Source organism: Pteropus vampyrus, unplaced genomic scaffold, assembly GCF_000151845.1.
Source record: "Pteropus vampyrus isolate Shadow unplaced genomic scaffold, Pvam_2.0 Scaffold419, whole genome shotgun sequence".
Classification (NCBI taxonomy): Eukaryota; Metazoa; Chordata; class Mammalia; order Chiroptera; family Pteropodidae; genus Pteropus; species Pteropus vampyrus.
In genome coordinates this window covers 759,062-777,240 of record NW_011889200.1, presented here as the reverse complement: position 1 = coordinate 777,240, position 18,179 = coordinate 759,062, and the positions used below count along the sequence as shown (strand labels likewise).

Below are 18,179 nucleotides of genomic sequence, written 5' to 3'. Positions count from 1 at the left end.
GTAATTTATCTTGGTTTATTTTTTAATATTTATATGTAGTTCCAAGTTATAGAAACTAAGATGTGTGCGTTTTTTAGTTTTAAAGATCTAGTTTTTATGTCCTTATACTTCCAGTATACTTTAGTTTTGTTTGCACTAAACTAAGAAATTACCATTCTAAAACTGTGCTGCTATTACTACTGTTTGCAAAATAATTGTCTGGCACAGAGTAGGCACTCTTTTTAAAATATTTTTATACTGTTATTTTTTTCAATTATAGTTAACATACAATATTATGTTAGTTCCAGGTGTACAACACACAGTGATTAGACATTTATATAACTTTTGAAGTGATCACTCTGATAAATCCAGTACTCATCTGACACCATACATAGTTATTATAATATTCCTGACTATATTCCTCAAGCTATACTCTACATTCCCATGACTATTTGGTAACTACCAATTTATATCTCTTAATTCCTTCCCCCTTCACCCATTCCCTATCGCCCAATTTGACAGCCATCAAAATGCTCTCTGTATCTATGAGCTTGTTTCTGTTGTTTGTTTGTTTATCCTGTTCTCTATATTCCACATATGACATTTGTCTTTCTCTGTCTGACTTACTCCACTCAACACAATACTCTCTAGATCTATCTATGTTGTTGAAGATGGCAAGATTTCATTATTTTTTATGGTTATGTCTCCTATTATAGCCTTTGTTTTAAGGTCTGTTTTGTCTTATATAAGTATTGCCACCCCAGCTTTTTGTTTATTTCTTTACATTTTCATGAAACATCTTTTTTAATCCTTTTACTTTCAGTCTGTGTGCCTTTTGATCTGAAGTGAGTCTCTTGTAGACAGTATATGTAAAGGTCTTGTTTTCTTATCCATTCAGCCACCCTATCTTTTGATTGGACCATCAAATCCATTTACATTTAAAGTAATTGTTGATAGATATGAAGTTATTGCCATTTTATTATTCATATTTTTTCTTTTTTTTTTCTTTTTTCCTCTTTTTCTTAAAAAAGTCCCTCTAACATTTTCTGTAATACTGGCTTGGTCATGATGAACTCCTTTAGCTTTTTCTTGTCTGGGAAGCTCTTTATCTGTCCTTTGATTCAAAATGATAGCTTTGCTGGGTAGAGTAATCTTGGTTGTAGGTTCTTGCTTTTTATCACTTTGAATATTTCCTGTCAATCCTTTCCAGCCTGCAAAGTTTCTGTTGAGAAATCAGCAGACAGTCTTATGGGATCTCCCTTTTAGATAACTAACTGATTTTTCTCTTGCTGCTTTTAAGATTCTCTCTTTGTCTTTAACCTTTGACATTTTCATCATGATGTATGTTGGTGTGGGCCTCTTTGGGTTCATCTTGTTTGTGACTCTTTGCACTTCCTGGGGTTTTATGTCTATTTCCTTCACTAGATTAGGGAAGTTTTCTATCATTTCTTGAAATAGGTTTTTAAATTCCTTGCTCTGTCTCTTCTCTTTCTAGTATCCCTATGATGCAAATGTTTGTATGCTTGATGTTGTTCCAGAGGCCCCTTAAAATATCCTCAATTTTTTTAGATTATTTTTTTCTTTTCGCTGTTCTGATTGGGTATTTTCTGCTACCTTACCTTTTAAATTGCATATTCAATCTTCCGCTTCATCTAATCTACTATTAATTTCTCCTAAGGTATTCTTTATTTCACTTACTGTATTCTTCGTTTCTGACTGATTTGTTTTTATGTTTACTATCTCCAATTTTATGGTGAAGTTCTCACTGAGTTCATCTACTCTTTCCCTAAGTTCATTGAGCATCTTTATAACCACTGTTTTGAACTCTGCATCTGATAGATTGTTTGTCTCCATTTTGTTGAGTTCTTCTTCTGGAGCTTTGTTCTGTTCTTTCACGTGGTACATATTTCTTTGTCTTTTCATTTTGGCTGCCTACTTGTGTTTGTTTCTATGTGTTAGGTATGGCTGCTATGTCTCTCACACTGGGCTCAGTCAGTAAAGCGACCTTATGTAGTAAGTGTGCTGTGGGTCCCAGTGGTACGGTCTTCCCTGGTCACCTGAGCCACGTGCTCCAGGTATATCCCTTTTATGGGATATGTGTTCCCTCCCATTGTAGTTGAGTTTGGGTTGCTATTTGCTCATCAGTGGGAGTGACCCTGAGGCTGATTGGTTATGATGACTGGCCATGACTCATGGAGGAGCTGTTGTGCAAGGGCTGACTCTACAGAGCAGGATTCACTTTAGCGGGGCTCTGGTGCTTGCCTAGTCTGCCCTTTGGGTGTATTATCCTAAGCTGTCATCCCAAGTGCTGCTTTGGCTCAGACCGAGGTTGGCTACCGAGCATGCTGGCCAGGGCCTCCTGGGAGGGGCCCTGCCACAGGCCAAGTTCACTTGCGGCCTGTGCCCTGTCCAGGGCTACCTGATGTGAGCCACAAAGCAATCTGCAGATGGCCGCCACCCACACTGGGCTTGGATGTGCCTTGAGAGGCCAAGACGCAAACTGAGGCTGGCTGCTGCTTGTGCCAGGCTTGGGTTTATCAGCAAGAATTATGGGGCACCCCTAGGCCAGATGCTGGTTTAGGTTTTGAGAACCTTTGAGAGATTTTAGGAAAGTTTGCAGCATGAGCCAAGACAGGCCATTTGTATGGAAAATCCACTGACAGCGGCTTGGGTGTGCCCACACTTTTAGAGGGTCAGGGTCTCAGGAGAATCACCAGGGCGAGGCGACTAGTGTTAGGTTAATGGAGACTCTGATATGGTGCCTGCTTGGGTCTGCAAGCCGGGTGAGAAAGGGCTCAACAAAGGAACAATGCCCTCTGCCGGCACTTTTGTCTGGGAGAATGCCTCTCCAGCCCTCACCCTGAAGCCAGACGACTGTTTGTCCTCGTATATTCCTGGCACCTTTAGAGCTGTTACCCCAGAGCTGAAGCTCAGAGCAAGTGAATTCATCACTGAGTAAATCCGTGCACAGACCTCTTAAGAGGAATGTCTGAGACTCCCTCAGCCATCTGTCTTACTCAGTTACAATCTCCACTGCCTTTCATGGTCAGAAGTTATGGAGACTTCTCTTTCCAGCACTGGAATCCTGGGCTGGGGAGCCCAGTATTGTGCTGGGACTCGTCGCTCTCCTGGGGGTCCTCCGCAGCCGAGATAATTTTCCCTATGTTCAACTGCCACAGCAGGTGTGAAACAAGCCCGTTTTGCATATCCATCCTTCCGCCCAGTCTTGAGGTGGCCTCTTTTGTGTGTTCTCAGTTGTAAGACATCTGTTCAACTAGACTTCAAGTGACTCTCAATGATGGCTTTTCTGTAGTTTAATTGTAGTTTTGATGTAGTTGTGAGAGGAAGCAAGCACAGCATTTACCTGCTCTATCATCTTGAGCAGAAGCCAGCTAAGATGTGTTTTTTAAAAAACTTAATACATGGAAGCCTATGAAAATAATTCTATTGTAAAAGAAAGGACAAATTATTAGCTAGTAATGTATGACTTTGTATATTGCCATTTCATATATCATTCTGTCCTACCTTTTACGAAATAGTATTCAGTTAGTATATCCAAATAATAAGCCTTTTTAAATCTTGAGCTTTTCAGACTGTATTGCATAATACATATTGAGATAGTAACAGTGAGTGTTTTGGACTTTGGAGAGAAGGGGCTATTTATTTCATTCAAAATCCTAGCATTTCAGAACTAGAAGGGACCTTCAATATAATGGAGTAACTATAACTATGAAAAGCAAAATGCAAACTGTTTTTTAAGGATAAGACAATATTATATAATACAAACTTGCCTTACTCATATATTAAAAGACTGAGACTCAAAAAAAAAAAAAAAAAGACTGAGACTCATAAAGATAAAATAAATTTTCTAGTTGCATGCCTTGTAATAGGATGAAAAATCAAGTATCTTCATCCTGGTTTAGTCTTTGTTTGCTACACAGAAAATTCGTAGTAAAATATTACTTACTGGCATAAAAAGAAATAGGCAGCCCAGATAGTTCTATAACTATTAAAGTTATTAAATCAGAGGTTTAAAATCTCCCCACAAAGGAAATACCAGGTGCACCATTTCACGGGCAATTTCTATCAAACATTCAAGGAATATATCATTCCATAACTATTCCAAAGAAAAGACTAAGAGGCCATACTCTCTAACTCATTCTTGCTACCAACATAACCTTGATAATCAAAACCAAACAAGAATAGTATGAAAGGAAAATTAAAGGCTAGTTTCAGCCACGAACATATACATAGATATTCTGAATAGAATATTAGCAAACTGAATTCAGTTAAATGTAAAAAGTGATCACACACTGTAACTAAGTTGCTTTGTTCTCCAGCAATGCAAAGTTGCTTTTACTTGTGAAAATTTATAAGTTTTACTCATCACATTAACAGATTAAAGAAGATAATGGTTATCCTAATAGAATCTCGAAAGGCATTCATTAAAATTTTACACCCATTTATAAATTTTAAATAGAAAACAACAAGAAGAAGAACCTTCTTTAACCTGACAAAGGATATTTACAAAATGAAAACAAAACAACAAACACAACTCTTAGTGGGGAAAATTTAGAAACATTCCTTTTTAAAATGGGGAACATGGATGCCACCTATTACTGTTTCTATTTAATATTTTACTGGCTGTCCTAGCCGTGTGCAAAGACATAAAGCATTAAAGGCATAAGGATTTTAAAGAAAAACAAAACTGTCATTATTCAGAAATTAGATTTTTCTACAAAGAAAATCCAAGGGAACACAAAGTATTAAAAAATAATAAGATATTGGCAAAGCCAGCTATAAGGTCAATAATTTCTAACTATTTGTTATTGGAGTGTAAAATTCATTTTGTATACTCCAGTAATAGTTAGATATTATAATTTTAAAAACATAATTTACCTTGTCAACAATAACTATGAAGTATCTACACATAAATCTAACAAAATATGTAAGACCTGTTTGGAGGACATTATAATACTTTATTGAAAGACTTTACATAATCCCTAAATAAATGGAAAAATATCCCATGTTCCTATGTAGTAGGCCATTCTCCATTTCATAAGTATGTCAAGTCCCCCAAATTGATCTGTAGATTTAATGCTATTCTATCAGATTTTGGGGGGGAGGAACTGACAAACAGACTCTAAAATTTGTGTGGAAGTACATAATTATCGAGAATAGTCAATACACTTCAGACAAAAAGTAGAGGGCTGAAGAGCGAGTAAAGGCTTATCCTAGAAATATAAGGAATTATTATAAAGTATTTATGACTGTGCAGTATTGGTATAAGTATAGACAAATTGACCACCAAGTCGCAATACAGAGTCAAGGAACAACTCTAGACATATAAAATTTTGATATATGGTCAATGTGCTGTACAGATCATCAAGGAAAAAGGAACCATTCAATAAATAGTATTGGGAAAATTGGTGATATATAGGAGGAAAACTGACATTATATCCCTATCATACCATATAAAAAAATTAATTCCAGATATATCAAATACTTAAATATGAAAGACAAAACTTTTAGAAGAACTTAACAGAAAAGTATCTTTTTGACCTTGGGATAAGGAAGGACTTCTTGGATAAGACACAGGAAATAGTAACTAAAAAAAGAAAAGATTAATAAAGCTAACCACATTAAAATTAAGAGCTATAGTCAATATTTTAAGTACTATGTGTGGTATGAAATGGGTACTACTAGATTTATCAGGGTGATCACTTCATAAGTTATATAAAAGTCTAATTACTACATTGTACACCTGAAACTAATATAATATTGTATGTCAACATATAATTGAAATGCACACACACACACACACACACACACACACACACACATATGGTAGAGGATTGGCAGGCAAAAACATATCACAAAGTGGGTGAAGATATTTGCAGTGATATAATCAGCAAAGAATTATTATCCAATCTATATTAAGAAGTCCTACAAATAAATAAGAAAAAGAAAAACAATCCAATAGAAAAATGAGCAAAAGACACAAACCAGCATTTAACAGAAGAGGATACATGAATGAATCATAAGTATATAAAATGTTGTTCAACATAATTAGCAATAATGGAACTGTAAAATAAGACCATGACAAATTGTGATTTTATGTCACTAGACTGACATATAATAAGAAATTTGACAATACCAAAATTTGGAGAAGATATGGATCAATGGTAATTCTTACACGTTGTCAATGGAACTATAAATAGGTCCTTTAAAATAGTTTTGAATTTTCCTGTCGAGTGGAACATTTGCATATTGTACAATCCAAGGATTCTTTCCTGGGTATAATACCTTAAAAAAACTCTTGCCTGTGTACAGAGGAAGGCATGTACAAAAAGTTCATAGTGACCCTGTTTGTGACCCAAAAACTGGAAATAATTCAGATTCCGTCAACATGATAATGGGTAAATAAAATTGAAGTATGCCAACACGGAATATTATTCAGCAGTGGAAATGAGAAAAAAATAAATACAGCTGCATGGATGAATTTTAGGACCATAATGTTGAGTGGATAAAGTAGCCCTAGAATACTATGTATGATATGATTCCATTCATTAAAGTTCATAAACAAATAAAGCTTAACAGTATTTTGTTTGGGCAAAAACACATAAGTAATTTAATTTTTTTTTTTAAGTCAGTAAATGATAAAACACAAAATTTAAAGTATGGTTAACCATTGGTGGGGAGATAAGTGGATGTGACCATGTAGTAACAGGTGGAAGAAAGCTATTGATAATGGTCTAGTTCTTAGGTTTAGTGTTGAGCTCAAAAGCGTTCAGTCTATTATTTTCCTTTGTAATTTATACACATGAATATTATTTTATATGTATTAAATATAATATTAAAGTAATATATTTGTTTTGCAGAAGTCTGCCTGAACCTTCGAGATCCCCCTAATAATATAATAATAATTCCTGAAAGGCAAGTGAAACCAGAATGGAGATTGCCAAAACTAAATCACCGCTTTGTCACAAGGTAAAATAGCTTCTTGTAAAATATCTTAAAGAATTTTCAATGTTAGTTACTGAAATACTGTATTGTAATTTGCTCAAAATCTACCCCAAATTTTGCTGTAGTAATTACATAAATGTACATTTCACAATCATAATTACAAAATGCTTTTTCACTGTTAGAGATATAATATCTATTTAACAAATTTGTTTTTTTTTTTAGATCGGAACTGGATAATATGGCAGAAAAGCAAATCTGTGACGTTATTGGCATTTTAGTTTTTGTAGGAAGAGTCCAGCGGTCAAAAAAGAAAGGTAAGCTTTTGAAATTGAAAGTCCTAAAAAGTATTTCAGTGAATAGTTCTGTGTCCATGTATGCATAGTTACCTTCATTATTCTAATTCTCTATCCATATAGAAAACCGTGAAGATTTTTGGTCATATCGCTGGATTCACATTGCTGATGGGACTTCACAACATCCATTTATAGTGGAACTGTTTTCTACATCTCAGCCAGAAATCTTTGAAAATATTTGCCCAAGTACTAAGTTCCAGTATTTTTATCTTTTTATTTTTAGAAGTGAGGACACTAACTTAAAAAATGGCAAACCGTAATTATGGAGTGTCATGATATTGAGTTAGCAAATTCAAGCAGTCTGATAACATGTTTAAATTGTTTCTGCATTAATATTATATTTGGTATTACAGACATTAACTACCTTCTGATTTTCTATTCAGAATTAATTTGGGATTGAAACTACTTTTTCAGAAAGCAGGTGTTCATCAATTCTCATTGTTAGCATTTCAGGCATAAAAGCTTATGATTCAGTGAAACTAAAATATACGCAGTCGATTCCCATTGTATCCACTTGGAAATTGACTAAGTAGACCTCATAAAAGACAATGAAGACTTTACTAATGTAAAATTGGTAGAGGATTGGCAGGCTGTACAATTAAATACTGACAATGATAAGTATGATTCCATTTGAGTATCAAATTAATATTAAGTTGGTGGTGTTATACCAGCTGGGCAATATTTTACCTACTTTGGTGTTGACTTTTTTCCCTTGCATTCAGTCAGATTTATAGCTATTTTTTCCATTAACTTTACTTATTTGAAAACATTTTAGGTATGCCTTATTATACATTTTATATCACGTTAGTCTTCAGATCTATTATAGGAAAAAAATGTACATAATACTTTTTAACAACTTCAGCGAATTGTTTCCTTCTTTGAATTTGTACCATAAAATTATTTTAGATATGGTGTGTTATTTTACTATTTTCCAAATGATTATATGAATAAAATACTAGTTGTTATATGCTTGTCAACATTGGGGAAACTCCCAGTCTTGACTACATGTAATTATTTTAAAATCAGCAACATAGTAGAAATTATGGAACATCAGGAGACTTAGAGACTACATACAAAGCTGTTCTCTATTACAAAGCAGTATTAACGCCATTCAGATAATCCCTCATTAGATTCTACCCTCTACTTGTGAAATTAATGTTTTAAATATATCTGAATAGAACCAGACCTTACCCCAGCTATTAAGGGAGAGGGCAGAGTTTTAGCCAAAACCAAGGCCAAGGTGAGTGGGCTATAACCTCTCTTATAACTTTTCTAAGGACATAAATGAATGGCAGTAATGACCTCTAATGACAACAATCTCATTACCTCATTTTAGATCGGTTTTATGGCCAAGTTCCTCTCTCTTTGTAGCCGCTTTAAACAATAAACTGACACACATGTAGGATAATGATTTTTCACAGAAATGTTGCCAAACATGCATGTTTTATTTCTTGCGATAATATGAAATAATATATTTCTAAGAAAGGTTTGCATGGACTTTAGTGAGATTTTCCTCTAATACAGTAGTTGACAACAATCAGAATTTATTTTTATCTTTTGACAAGAGTGGAAAAAAAATCATTAAATGAATGGTATTAAGGGGGCTTCAGGCCTATGAAGAGGAACACAATCAAGGATCTTCTGGAATAATACCAGAATCCTTTGGTAATACATCATCTTTTTTTACTTTTAAGGAAGGTAAAAAGCTAAGGGAAACTAATATCGAGTGTTTACTGTATACCAGATGCTTGTAGATGTTATCTCATTTTATACTCTCAGTTACCTTTTAAAGAGTTGTTTTTACAAATTTACAGGCGAGGAAACAAAGGTCCAGAGGGGTTAAGTAATTTGTCCTGGGGGTCAAACAGCTAAAAGTGTTAGATCTGAATGTCCGATTTTTAACAGCCGTAATATTAGAACTAGAGATTTCATTAATTTTCCTATATCAACATCTTTAACCATGAATACTCACATATTTGTAGTTTTTGAAATAAAGAAAAAGCAATATAAATTAAGATAATTATTCTTAGTCAGGTGAACAGATTTATTTTCATTGCTACGAAATAAAGGTCTAGTAAATATGAGATATAGGAAATTAATTTATAATTATTATCATGCTCTAGGGAAATATTCTCAAATGAGAATTTACCGGTATTATGAGATTACAAGTATTTACATTTATTTCTTCATTTCTTAGTTTGTAGGACCATAACTGTTTTGGCATGTAATGAGTTGAAATATTTAAAAATTGTTGGATTAAGGAAATATTCTCAAATAACCTGATAGATAATTAAAAACAATTGATAGCTCTTGAAAGTTGTTGAAGTCTGAAGACATTATCTTATTTTCAGGAATTCTTTTTAGTCTATCAAATTGCTTAGCAAGAGGAACGGAAAAAGATAGGTGATATAAGCTCCGTCATTGAGGCTTAAAGTCTAATTAAGATGAACACATGTAAAACTTGCATAAGCAAATTCAAATTAACACTGCATACCCCTATCCAGTAGAAAGAGTCAGAGTAATTGAGGGATTAGTCTTAGATTGAGTTAATCAGTGAAAGCATCATGGAGAAACTAAGCTTTTTTCTCTGTAGGAAATAACTATTCACATTCAGTTGCATGCTCCATTAGAAAGACTCTTGCACTGTTCAACTGTGTAGCAAACAGTGACTTCAGGTAGGTACATCTATGGTACTTTCTGAAGGAAAAGTAAGTTTTAGATCCTTTAAAGGAAAAGGTAAGTGTTAAATCCTTATTGAGTGTGGACAAGGGACTGGCAGCACTAGTATCACCTAGGAGTTTATTAGAAATGGATAATCTCAGGCCCCACCCTAAAACTAGTAAATCTTAATTTGCATTTTAACAATTGATTCAGCTGATTCTTGTGTTTATTAAAGTTTCAGGAGCCCTGTGTTAGATCCTGATCTTGGTATGTCCTCTTTGAAATACAGAAGTAATTTCCTAAGTGTTTTCATTTTCTACAGTGACATATTTCATGTGTACACAGTTGAAAGTTGTCAGAAATAACACTCAAGTACCTAAACTGCTTTATCTCACCACTACAAATGAGAGTCGAGTGATTATTACTGGTGAGCAATTTCTTTGCATATACTTTATTGGAAATGTAATATTATTTTCTCTTCATTAAATTATCTTTTACATTAGAGCATCAAACCACAAGATAGCATTCCTATCACTATAAGAATGTTTTAACCAAGAATATTTAACCTGTGAAGTATATTATTTGTGATCGAAGCAATAATTTTGTGACTCACTGGAGAATTGTGTTTATATCCTTTGGTTAACTTTAATTCCTGCTTTATATAAAGTAGATAATCATAAATTGCTTGACTGAAGACTCCGGATCTATATTACAATATGGATTCAATTAACAATATTTTAAAATTCTAAATAAAATACAATAAAACAAAATAATACTAAATATAACAAAACTAAACTAAATGAATGAATGAATGAATGAATAAATAAATAATAGATAAGCAAACAAACAAACAAATAAATAAATAAATGATGTACATCAAATTTTGGCCCCAGGACCTCTCATTTTACTTATAGAGCAAGAAGAGTTTCACTAGTTACCTATAAGTACATTATTTTTTTTTCTATTTTCTTTGATAACGGGGTCAAAACAATAAAGACAAAAGTTTGCAAATGAGTGAGGGGATACTGTGGAATGGTATATTAACTAGAATGCTACCATATAGGTAATTAAACGTGTCAAAAGAGGAGTCCTAGAAGTGTGTAACACACAACTTCGTCAATACCTCATTTTATAAATACTAATAATATCAGATATAAATAGATACTAATAATATCAGATGTAAATAGCACTTTTAAGTATTTTTTTTAAAAACATGAATTTAAATGTTGAGCTATACTCATAGGCAATTCAGTTCATACACGACACCATACCTTCAAGATAATACATGAGTTAAAAATCAATTTTTTAAGAAGATCCCAACCATTTGGATAGTTAGAAAAATCCATTTTGAGTTTCCTTTTTCTTATGGGTTTTGAGTATCCTGTAGACAGCTACCATTTAGTCCACTAAAACTCTAACAAGTCTGATTTTCTTCTTGACTTAGAATTTGTTTATTCTTTTTGACAATTTTTGTATGAATATTAATGCTACATAGAGAATAAATGAATTTGACCTAGTTTTGGTGACATAAGAAACTTTTAATATTAAACTGTTTTTACACAAAAAAGTTCATGCAGTTTATTACAGTGAGTTTTTTTTTTCTTTTTTTCCCTTCACTTTAACCTTCTTGCAAACAGGTCATAGAGGCCAGCTGTGTGCTAATGATAGTAAAGTAAAAAATTTAATTCGCTGGATTAAAACGAAGACTGATTCTGGAGAAAAGAAGAATGCTGTTATTGGTGGATATTACCCCTTTCCACCAGTGCCAGAGACATTTTCAAAGTATAGAAATTCTGTTAAAGGTACTAATACAATTGCTAGTTTTTATGATCTTTATATACTATTTGTATGGTATCTGCTATATCAGTTAGTCATCTTTATTTTAAAGAGTTTAATGGGAGTGAGTCAAAGTGTGGCAACATTCACTGATAATAATTGTCTCTTTATGAAGACCTAAAAATACATGTTATGTCTCCTAAAGGTTAATATTTTTATTTTATTAAACTGAAAGAAGAGAAAGAACATAGATGATGAATAGAGATAATATCTTGATTTAATGTCATTAAGATCAAATCTGACCTTAGTAGATTTCAACTCCTATGACATTAGAGAGATTGAACATATCTAAGGGGATACTGAAAAATAAAATATCAATCAAGATACCGACAACTGTATTATGCTGCTCTTGTAGAGTGATATATATTGTATATAACATAATAGGTGCTACCTTTAAATAAAAATGACACCAAGGTAAATGAGATGCAGAATAAGTACTGATGAAAGACCAAACATTATTTTAGTACAATTAAGATATGACAGTTGAAAATTTTAATATAAGTGTATTCTTTTTAAGAAGCTATGGGATAATTGCATGATTTTGGAAAAAGAGAAACTTGGTAATACTGACCTTTTATCATCGAAATATTGGCATCTCTTGTACTTTATAATGCCATCAATATGTAGTATATGTTTGAAAATGTTAAAATGTGTGTTTCTATTAAGTGGCTAGGTAATTATTTCAGACACTTTATAGTCTGAAATATGGTACATAAATTATATTCAATATGTAAATTTTCTGTTTTAAATTAACATTCCAGACTAGAAGACTAGCACTATTTAACTGATAAATATGTTTTACCTATTTTACAGAAATTACATAAGAGGATGCCAGATATCAACACAAAGTCTCACAAATTTGAGTTATGTAGCAAGTTTATAATTTCATGTTGTAAAATTACATTGCAAATCTAATTCTTATTTTTATCATTTCAGTGCTTTAAAACTTACAGTTTCCTTGGAATTATTCTTTTGCAGTTGAATCGCTCTTGACAGCTATAAGTGAAGTGAGGAAGGAGATTGAAGACTTGCAGTATAGGGAACAAAAGCGCATTGCAATTCAGGGAATAATTACGGTTATAAAGTATATCCCCCATAGCAGTGCAACTGAAAATGCCTCAGCATCAGAAACATTTCAGGTATGATGCCAGAGAATTAACAGTATATCTCTGAAAGCACTGTGATCATAATTACAATTGATACCTTGTTCATTTTACTGATTCTTACTGATGTAAAACTAAAAGGAAAAAAAAATTGTTTTTTGTTTGTTTTCCTTTTCTGTCATTCATTTTGGAGATGGCTGGGCTGAAGGTTACACAGTCTCTGATCATTCCTAGGGCCCAGAAAACTTGGTATCTTGTTTTTGCTTTCTGAATAATTTGAGCCTGTTACGATTATCACTATTTAAATTCCCAGGTGGTATATATGATTACAGGCATATCTTAGAGATATCCTGGGTTTGGTTCCAGACCACCCCACAAAGGGAATAATGCAATAAAGCAAGTCACATGAAATTTTTGGTTTCCCAATGAATATAAAAGTACATATACAAGTTATTTTACTACTATACTATAGTCTATTAAGTGTGCAATATATATGTCTTTTAAAAATGCACATACCTTAATTTAAAAAATACTTTATTGCTAAAAAATGCTAACCATTATCTGAGCCTACTGGGAAAAAAAAAACCCTAATGTCTGTGAAGCACAATAAAGTGAAGCACAATAAAACAAGATATGCCTGTATATTCTTTTCCTACTTCTTGTCAAGACCAGAACTGTAGAAACACTTCTGCAGGAAATTTTTACCTCTATATCTAGCATGGCAGTTTTACTCAGGTTCTATAAGAGTTAGCAATGACTCTTGTAAAAGAACTGCTGTACTAGAAGACACCACTTCTGAAATCTAGGCACAATTAAGACAAAAAAGTTAATTTTTCATGAGTTTATTTTCTCAAGTTTATTGGGATAACATTGGTTAATACAATTCTATAACTTTCAGGTATACATTATAATTTGACACCTGTATATTCTAGTGTGTTTACCACCCAAAGTCCAGTTTCCTTCAGCTAACATATATTTGATCCCCTTTACTCACTTCACCCTCCCCCTACCCACCTATATTTGATCCCTTTTCCCCATATATCTCCCCTCTCCTCCCCACCCCCTACCCTCTGGTAAACATTAGTCCATTATCCATGTCCATGAGTCTCTGTTTGTCCTGTTCATTTGTTGTTTTTAGATTTATATCTCACATATAAGTGATATCATGAGATGTTCAACTTTTTCTGTCTGGCTTATTTTGCTTAGCATGATTATCTCGAGATCCATCCATGTTGTTGCAAATGGCAGCATTTCATCTCTTCTTATGGCTGAGTAATAATCTAGTGTATATATGTCCCACAGCTTCTTTAGCCAATCATCTATCATAGGACACTTTGGTTGCTTCCATGTCCTGGCCACTGTGAATAATGCTGGTATGAACATTACTGTGCAAATATCTTTTCAAGATATGATTTTTCAAGACTTTGGGGTAAATACCCAGTAGAGGGATTGGGGGATCATATGGTAGATCCATTCTTAGTTTTTTGAGGAACCTCCATATTGTTTTCCATAATGGCTGTACCAACTTGCAGTCCCACCAGCAGTATATGAGGGTTTCTATTTCTCCGCATCCTCTCCAACATTTGTTATTAATTGTCCTGTTGATTATAGCTATTTTAAGACGTATGAGATGGTATCTCCTTGTGGTTTTGATTTGCATTTCCCTAATAGCTAGCGATGTTGAGCATCTTTTCAAATATTTGTTAGACATTTTGTGTCCTCTAGGGAGAAGTGTTTGTTCAGGTTCTCTGCCCATATTTTAATTGGATCATTTTTTGTTGTTGTTATTGAGTTGCATGAGTTCTTTGTATATTTTGGATATTAGGCCCTTATCAAAGGCGTTGCTTGCAAATATATTTTCCCATTTGGATGGTTGTCTCTTTACCTCGTTGGCGGTTTCCTTTGCTGAGCAGAAGCTTTTTAATTTGATGTAGTCCCATTCATTTATTTTTGCTTTTACTTTCTTTGCCTTTAAGGTCAAATTCATAAAATCCTCTTTAGGTCCAAAGTCCTTGAGTGTAGTTCCTGTGTTTTCTTCTATGCATTTTATTGTTTCAGGTCTTATATTCAGGTCCTTAATCCATTTTGAGTTAATTTTGGTGTGTGATGATAGACAAAAATCTAGTTTCATTCTTTTCCACGTGGCTTTCCAGTTCACCCAGCACCATTTATTGAAGAGGGTTTCCTTTCTCCAGTGTATGTTTTTGGCTTTTTTGTCAAAAATTATTTGCCCATATAAATATGGGTTTACTTCTGGACTCTCAATTCTGTTCCACTGGTCCATGTGTTTGTTTTGCTGCCAATACCATGTCTCTTTGTAATATAATTTGAAGTCAGGAAATGATACCTCCAGCCTCGTTCTGTTTTCTCAGGATGGCTTTGGAAATTAGGGGTCTTTTGTGCTTCCATACAAATCTGAAGTTTTTTAGCATGATTATTTTTGTTCTATTTCTTTAAAAAACGCCAATAGGATTTTGATGGGGATTGCATTAATTCTGTATAATGCTTAAGGTAATATGGTCATTTTAACTATCTTGATACTTCCAATGCAAGAACACGGAATATCTTTCCATTCCTTTGCATCTTCTATTTCTTTTATTTTTTTAATTAAATGCAAGTTTATTATTTTTATCATACTATATATACATAATTTTTATTTCTTACCACCTACAGCACCTGGTATTCCTAGGTGGTCTCCAAACCAAGTACTAAACAGGCCCGACCCTATTTATCTTCTGAGATGAGATGAGATCAGGCATGTTCAGGGTGGCATGGCCATAGACCTTCAATTTCTTTTAAAAGGGTCTTGTAGTTTTCATTATATAGGTAATTCACATGTTTTCTTAAATTTATTCCTAGGTATTTTATTCTTTTTGTTGCAATTGCAAAAGGAATCATTTTTTCCAATTCACTTTCCGACACTTCGTTATTAGAGTATAGGCACGCTATGGATTTTTGAATGTTGATTTTGTATACAGAGACTTTACTGTATTTGCTTATTGTTTTTAGTAGTGTTCTTGTGGAATCTTTAGAGTTTTTTACATAGAGAATCATGTCATCTGCAAATAGTGACAGTCTGACTTCTTTGTTTCCGATTTGGATGCCTTTTATATCTTTCTCTTGTCTGCTTGCACTTGCTAGGACCTCCAATATTAAATTGAATAACAGTGGTGATAGTGGACAGCCTTGCCTTGTTCTTAATCTTAGAGGGACGGTTTTTAGTTTTTCACCATTAAATATAATGTTGGCTGAGGGTTTGTCATATATGGCCTTTATTATGTTAAGGTACTTCCCTTCTATACTGATTTGGTTAAGTGTTTTGATCATAAATGCATGCTGTATTTTGAAGGCATTTTCTGCATCTATTGATATGATCATATGATTCTTCTTTTTTAATTTGTTTATGTGGTGTATCACATTAATCGATTTGCATATGTTGAACCATCCCTGTGCTCCAGGGATGAAGCTCGCTTGATTGTGATGTATGATCTTTTTAATATGTTGCTGTATTCGGTTCGCTAGTATCTTATTTAGAATTTTTGCAACTGTGTTCATGAGAGATATTGGTCTGCAGTTTTCTTTTTTGTGTTATCTTTACCAGGTTTTGGTATCAGAGTAATATCAGCATCATAAAATGGTTGGGAAGTATTGCCTCTTCTTCGATATTTTGGAAGAGTTTGAGGCGTATAGGTATTAAATCTTCTTTGAATTTTTCGTAGAATTCAGTGGTGAAGCCATCTGGTCCTGGACTTTTACTGTTTGGAAGGTTTTCGATGATTGTTTCAATTTCCATACTGCTGATCAGTCTATTCAGATTTTCCAGTTCTTGATTCAGTCAGGGAAGATTGTATTTTTCCAAGTACTAGTCTCTTTCTTCTAGGTTATTAAATTTGGTGTTATATACTTTTTCATAGTATTCCTGAATGATCCTTTGTATTTCTGTGATGTCAGTCATAATTTCCCCTCTTTCATCCCTGATTTTGTTTATTTGTGTCCTTTCTCTTTTTTCTTTAGTGAGTCTGGCCAGCGGTTTCTCAATTTAATAACCTTCTCAAATAACCAGCTCTTTGCTACATTTTTTTTCTATTGTTTGTTGTTGTGTTGTTTTCTGTTTCATTTATTTCTGCTCTAATTTTAATGATATCTTTTCTTCTGCTGACTTTAGGCTTCATTTGTTCTTCCTTTTCTAGTTTTTAAAGATGAAGCGTTTGGTCATTTATTTCGACTCGTTCTTATTTTTGGAGGTAGGCCTGTAATGATATGAACTTTCCTCTTATGACTGCTTTTGCCATGTCCCAAAAGTTTTTATATGTTGTACTATTATTATCATTCATTACTATGTATATCTTCTTTTTTTTTTACCAGTTGTTCTTTAGTAGCATGTTGTTTAATCTCCATGTATTTGTGGTCCTTCCTGATTTCTTTTTGCAGTTGATCTCTAGTTTCAAAGCATTATGATCAGAGAATATGGTCGGTATGATTTTAACCCTCTTATATTTGTTCAGGCTATCTCTGTGTCCCAGTATGTGGTTGATTCTTGAGAATATGCCATGTGCACTAGAGAAGAATGTATAAGCAGCTCTTTTGGGATGGAAGGCTCTGTAAATGTCAATTATGTCCAGTTGGACTAATGTGTCATTTAAGGATGTTACTTCCTTATTGATTTTCTGTTTGGATGATCTGTCCAATCCGATAGTGGGGTATTTAGGTCCCCTATTATGATATTGTGGTGGATTGTTTCTCCCTTTAATTCTGTTAGTAATTGCTTTACATATTTTGGGGCTCTCTGATTAGGAGCATAGATATTATGTGTTATGTCTTCTTGGTGCATGATTCCCCTTATCATCATGAAATGTCCCTCAGTAACTTTCTTTACATTTTTTTTTATTTTGAAGTCTATTTCTTCTGATATTAGTACCGCTACTCTGCTTTTCTCTGAATGTCATTTGCTTGAAATATAATTTTCCACCCTTTCACTTTAAGTCTATATTTGTCTTTGGAGCTGAGAGGTATCTCCTGGAGGCAGCATATGGTTGGGTTTTGTTTTTTGATCCGTTCTACAACTCTGTGCCTTTTTATTGGTGAGCTCAGTCCATTTACATGTAGAGTGATTATTGAAATATGAATTCTTCTTATAGCCATTTTATCTTTTGTTTTCTGGTATCTCAGTGTTTCCATTGCTTCCTTGTCCTTGTGTTTCTGTTTTCTTTACTTTGGTTGGCTTTCGTGCATTTTTACTCTGGTTCTTCTAGTTTTATGTTATATACTTCAGTTCTGATTC

At 33.5% G+C, this 18,179-nt stretch overlaps 1 protein-coding gene and 1 pseudogene across 3 annotated transcripts in view; one reads left to right on the top strand and one right to left on the bottom strand.

Annotated features, from left to right (window-relative positions):
* The window catches only part of CUNHXorf57 (chromosome unknown CXorf57 homolog), a 63,994-nt gene that overhangs the window by 19,104 nt on the left and 26,711 nt on the right, over positions 1-18,179 (top strand). Inside the window, exons 4-9 of one of the 3 annotated variants that reach the window (XM_011380980.2) lie at positions 6,861-6,969; positions 7,168-7,259; positions 7,362-7,484; positions 10,282-10,386; positions 11,597-11,761; positions 12,774-12,934. In XM_011380980.2, coding sequence (XP_011379282.1) covers positions 6,861-6,969; positions 7,168-7,259; positions 7,362-7,484; positions 10,282-10,386; positions 11,597-11,761; positions 12,774-12,934 — 755 coding nt within the window. The remainder of the gene's footprint in view (positions 1-6,860; positions 6,970-7,167; positions 7,260-7,361; positions 7,485-10,281; positions 10,387-11,596; positions 11,762-12,773; positions 12,935-18,179) is intronic. The other 2 variants (XM_011380981.2, XM_011380982.2) reach the window with 2 other exon arrangements.
* Positions 15,563-15,681, bottom strand: LOC111732021 (annotated as a pseudogene).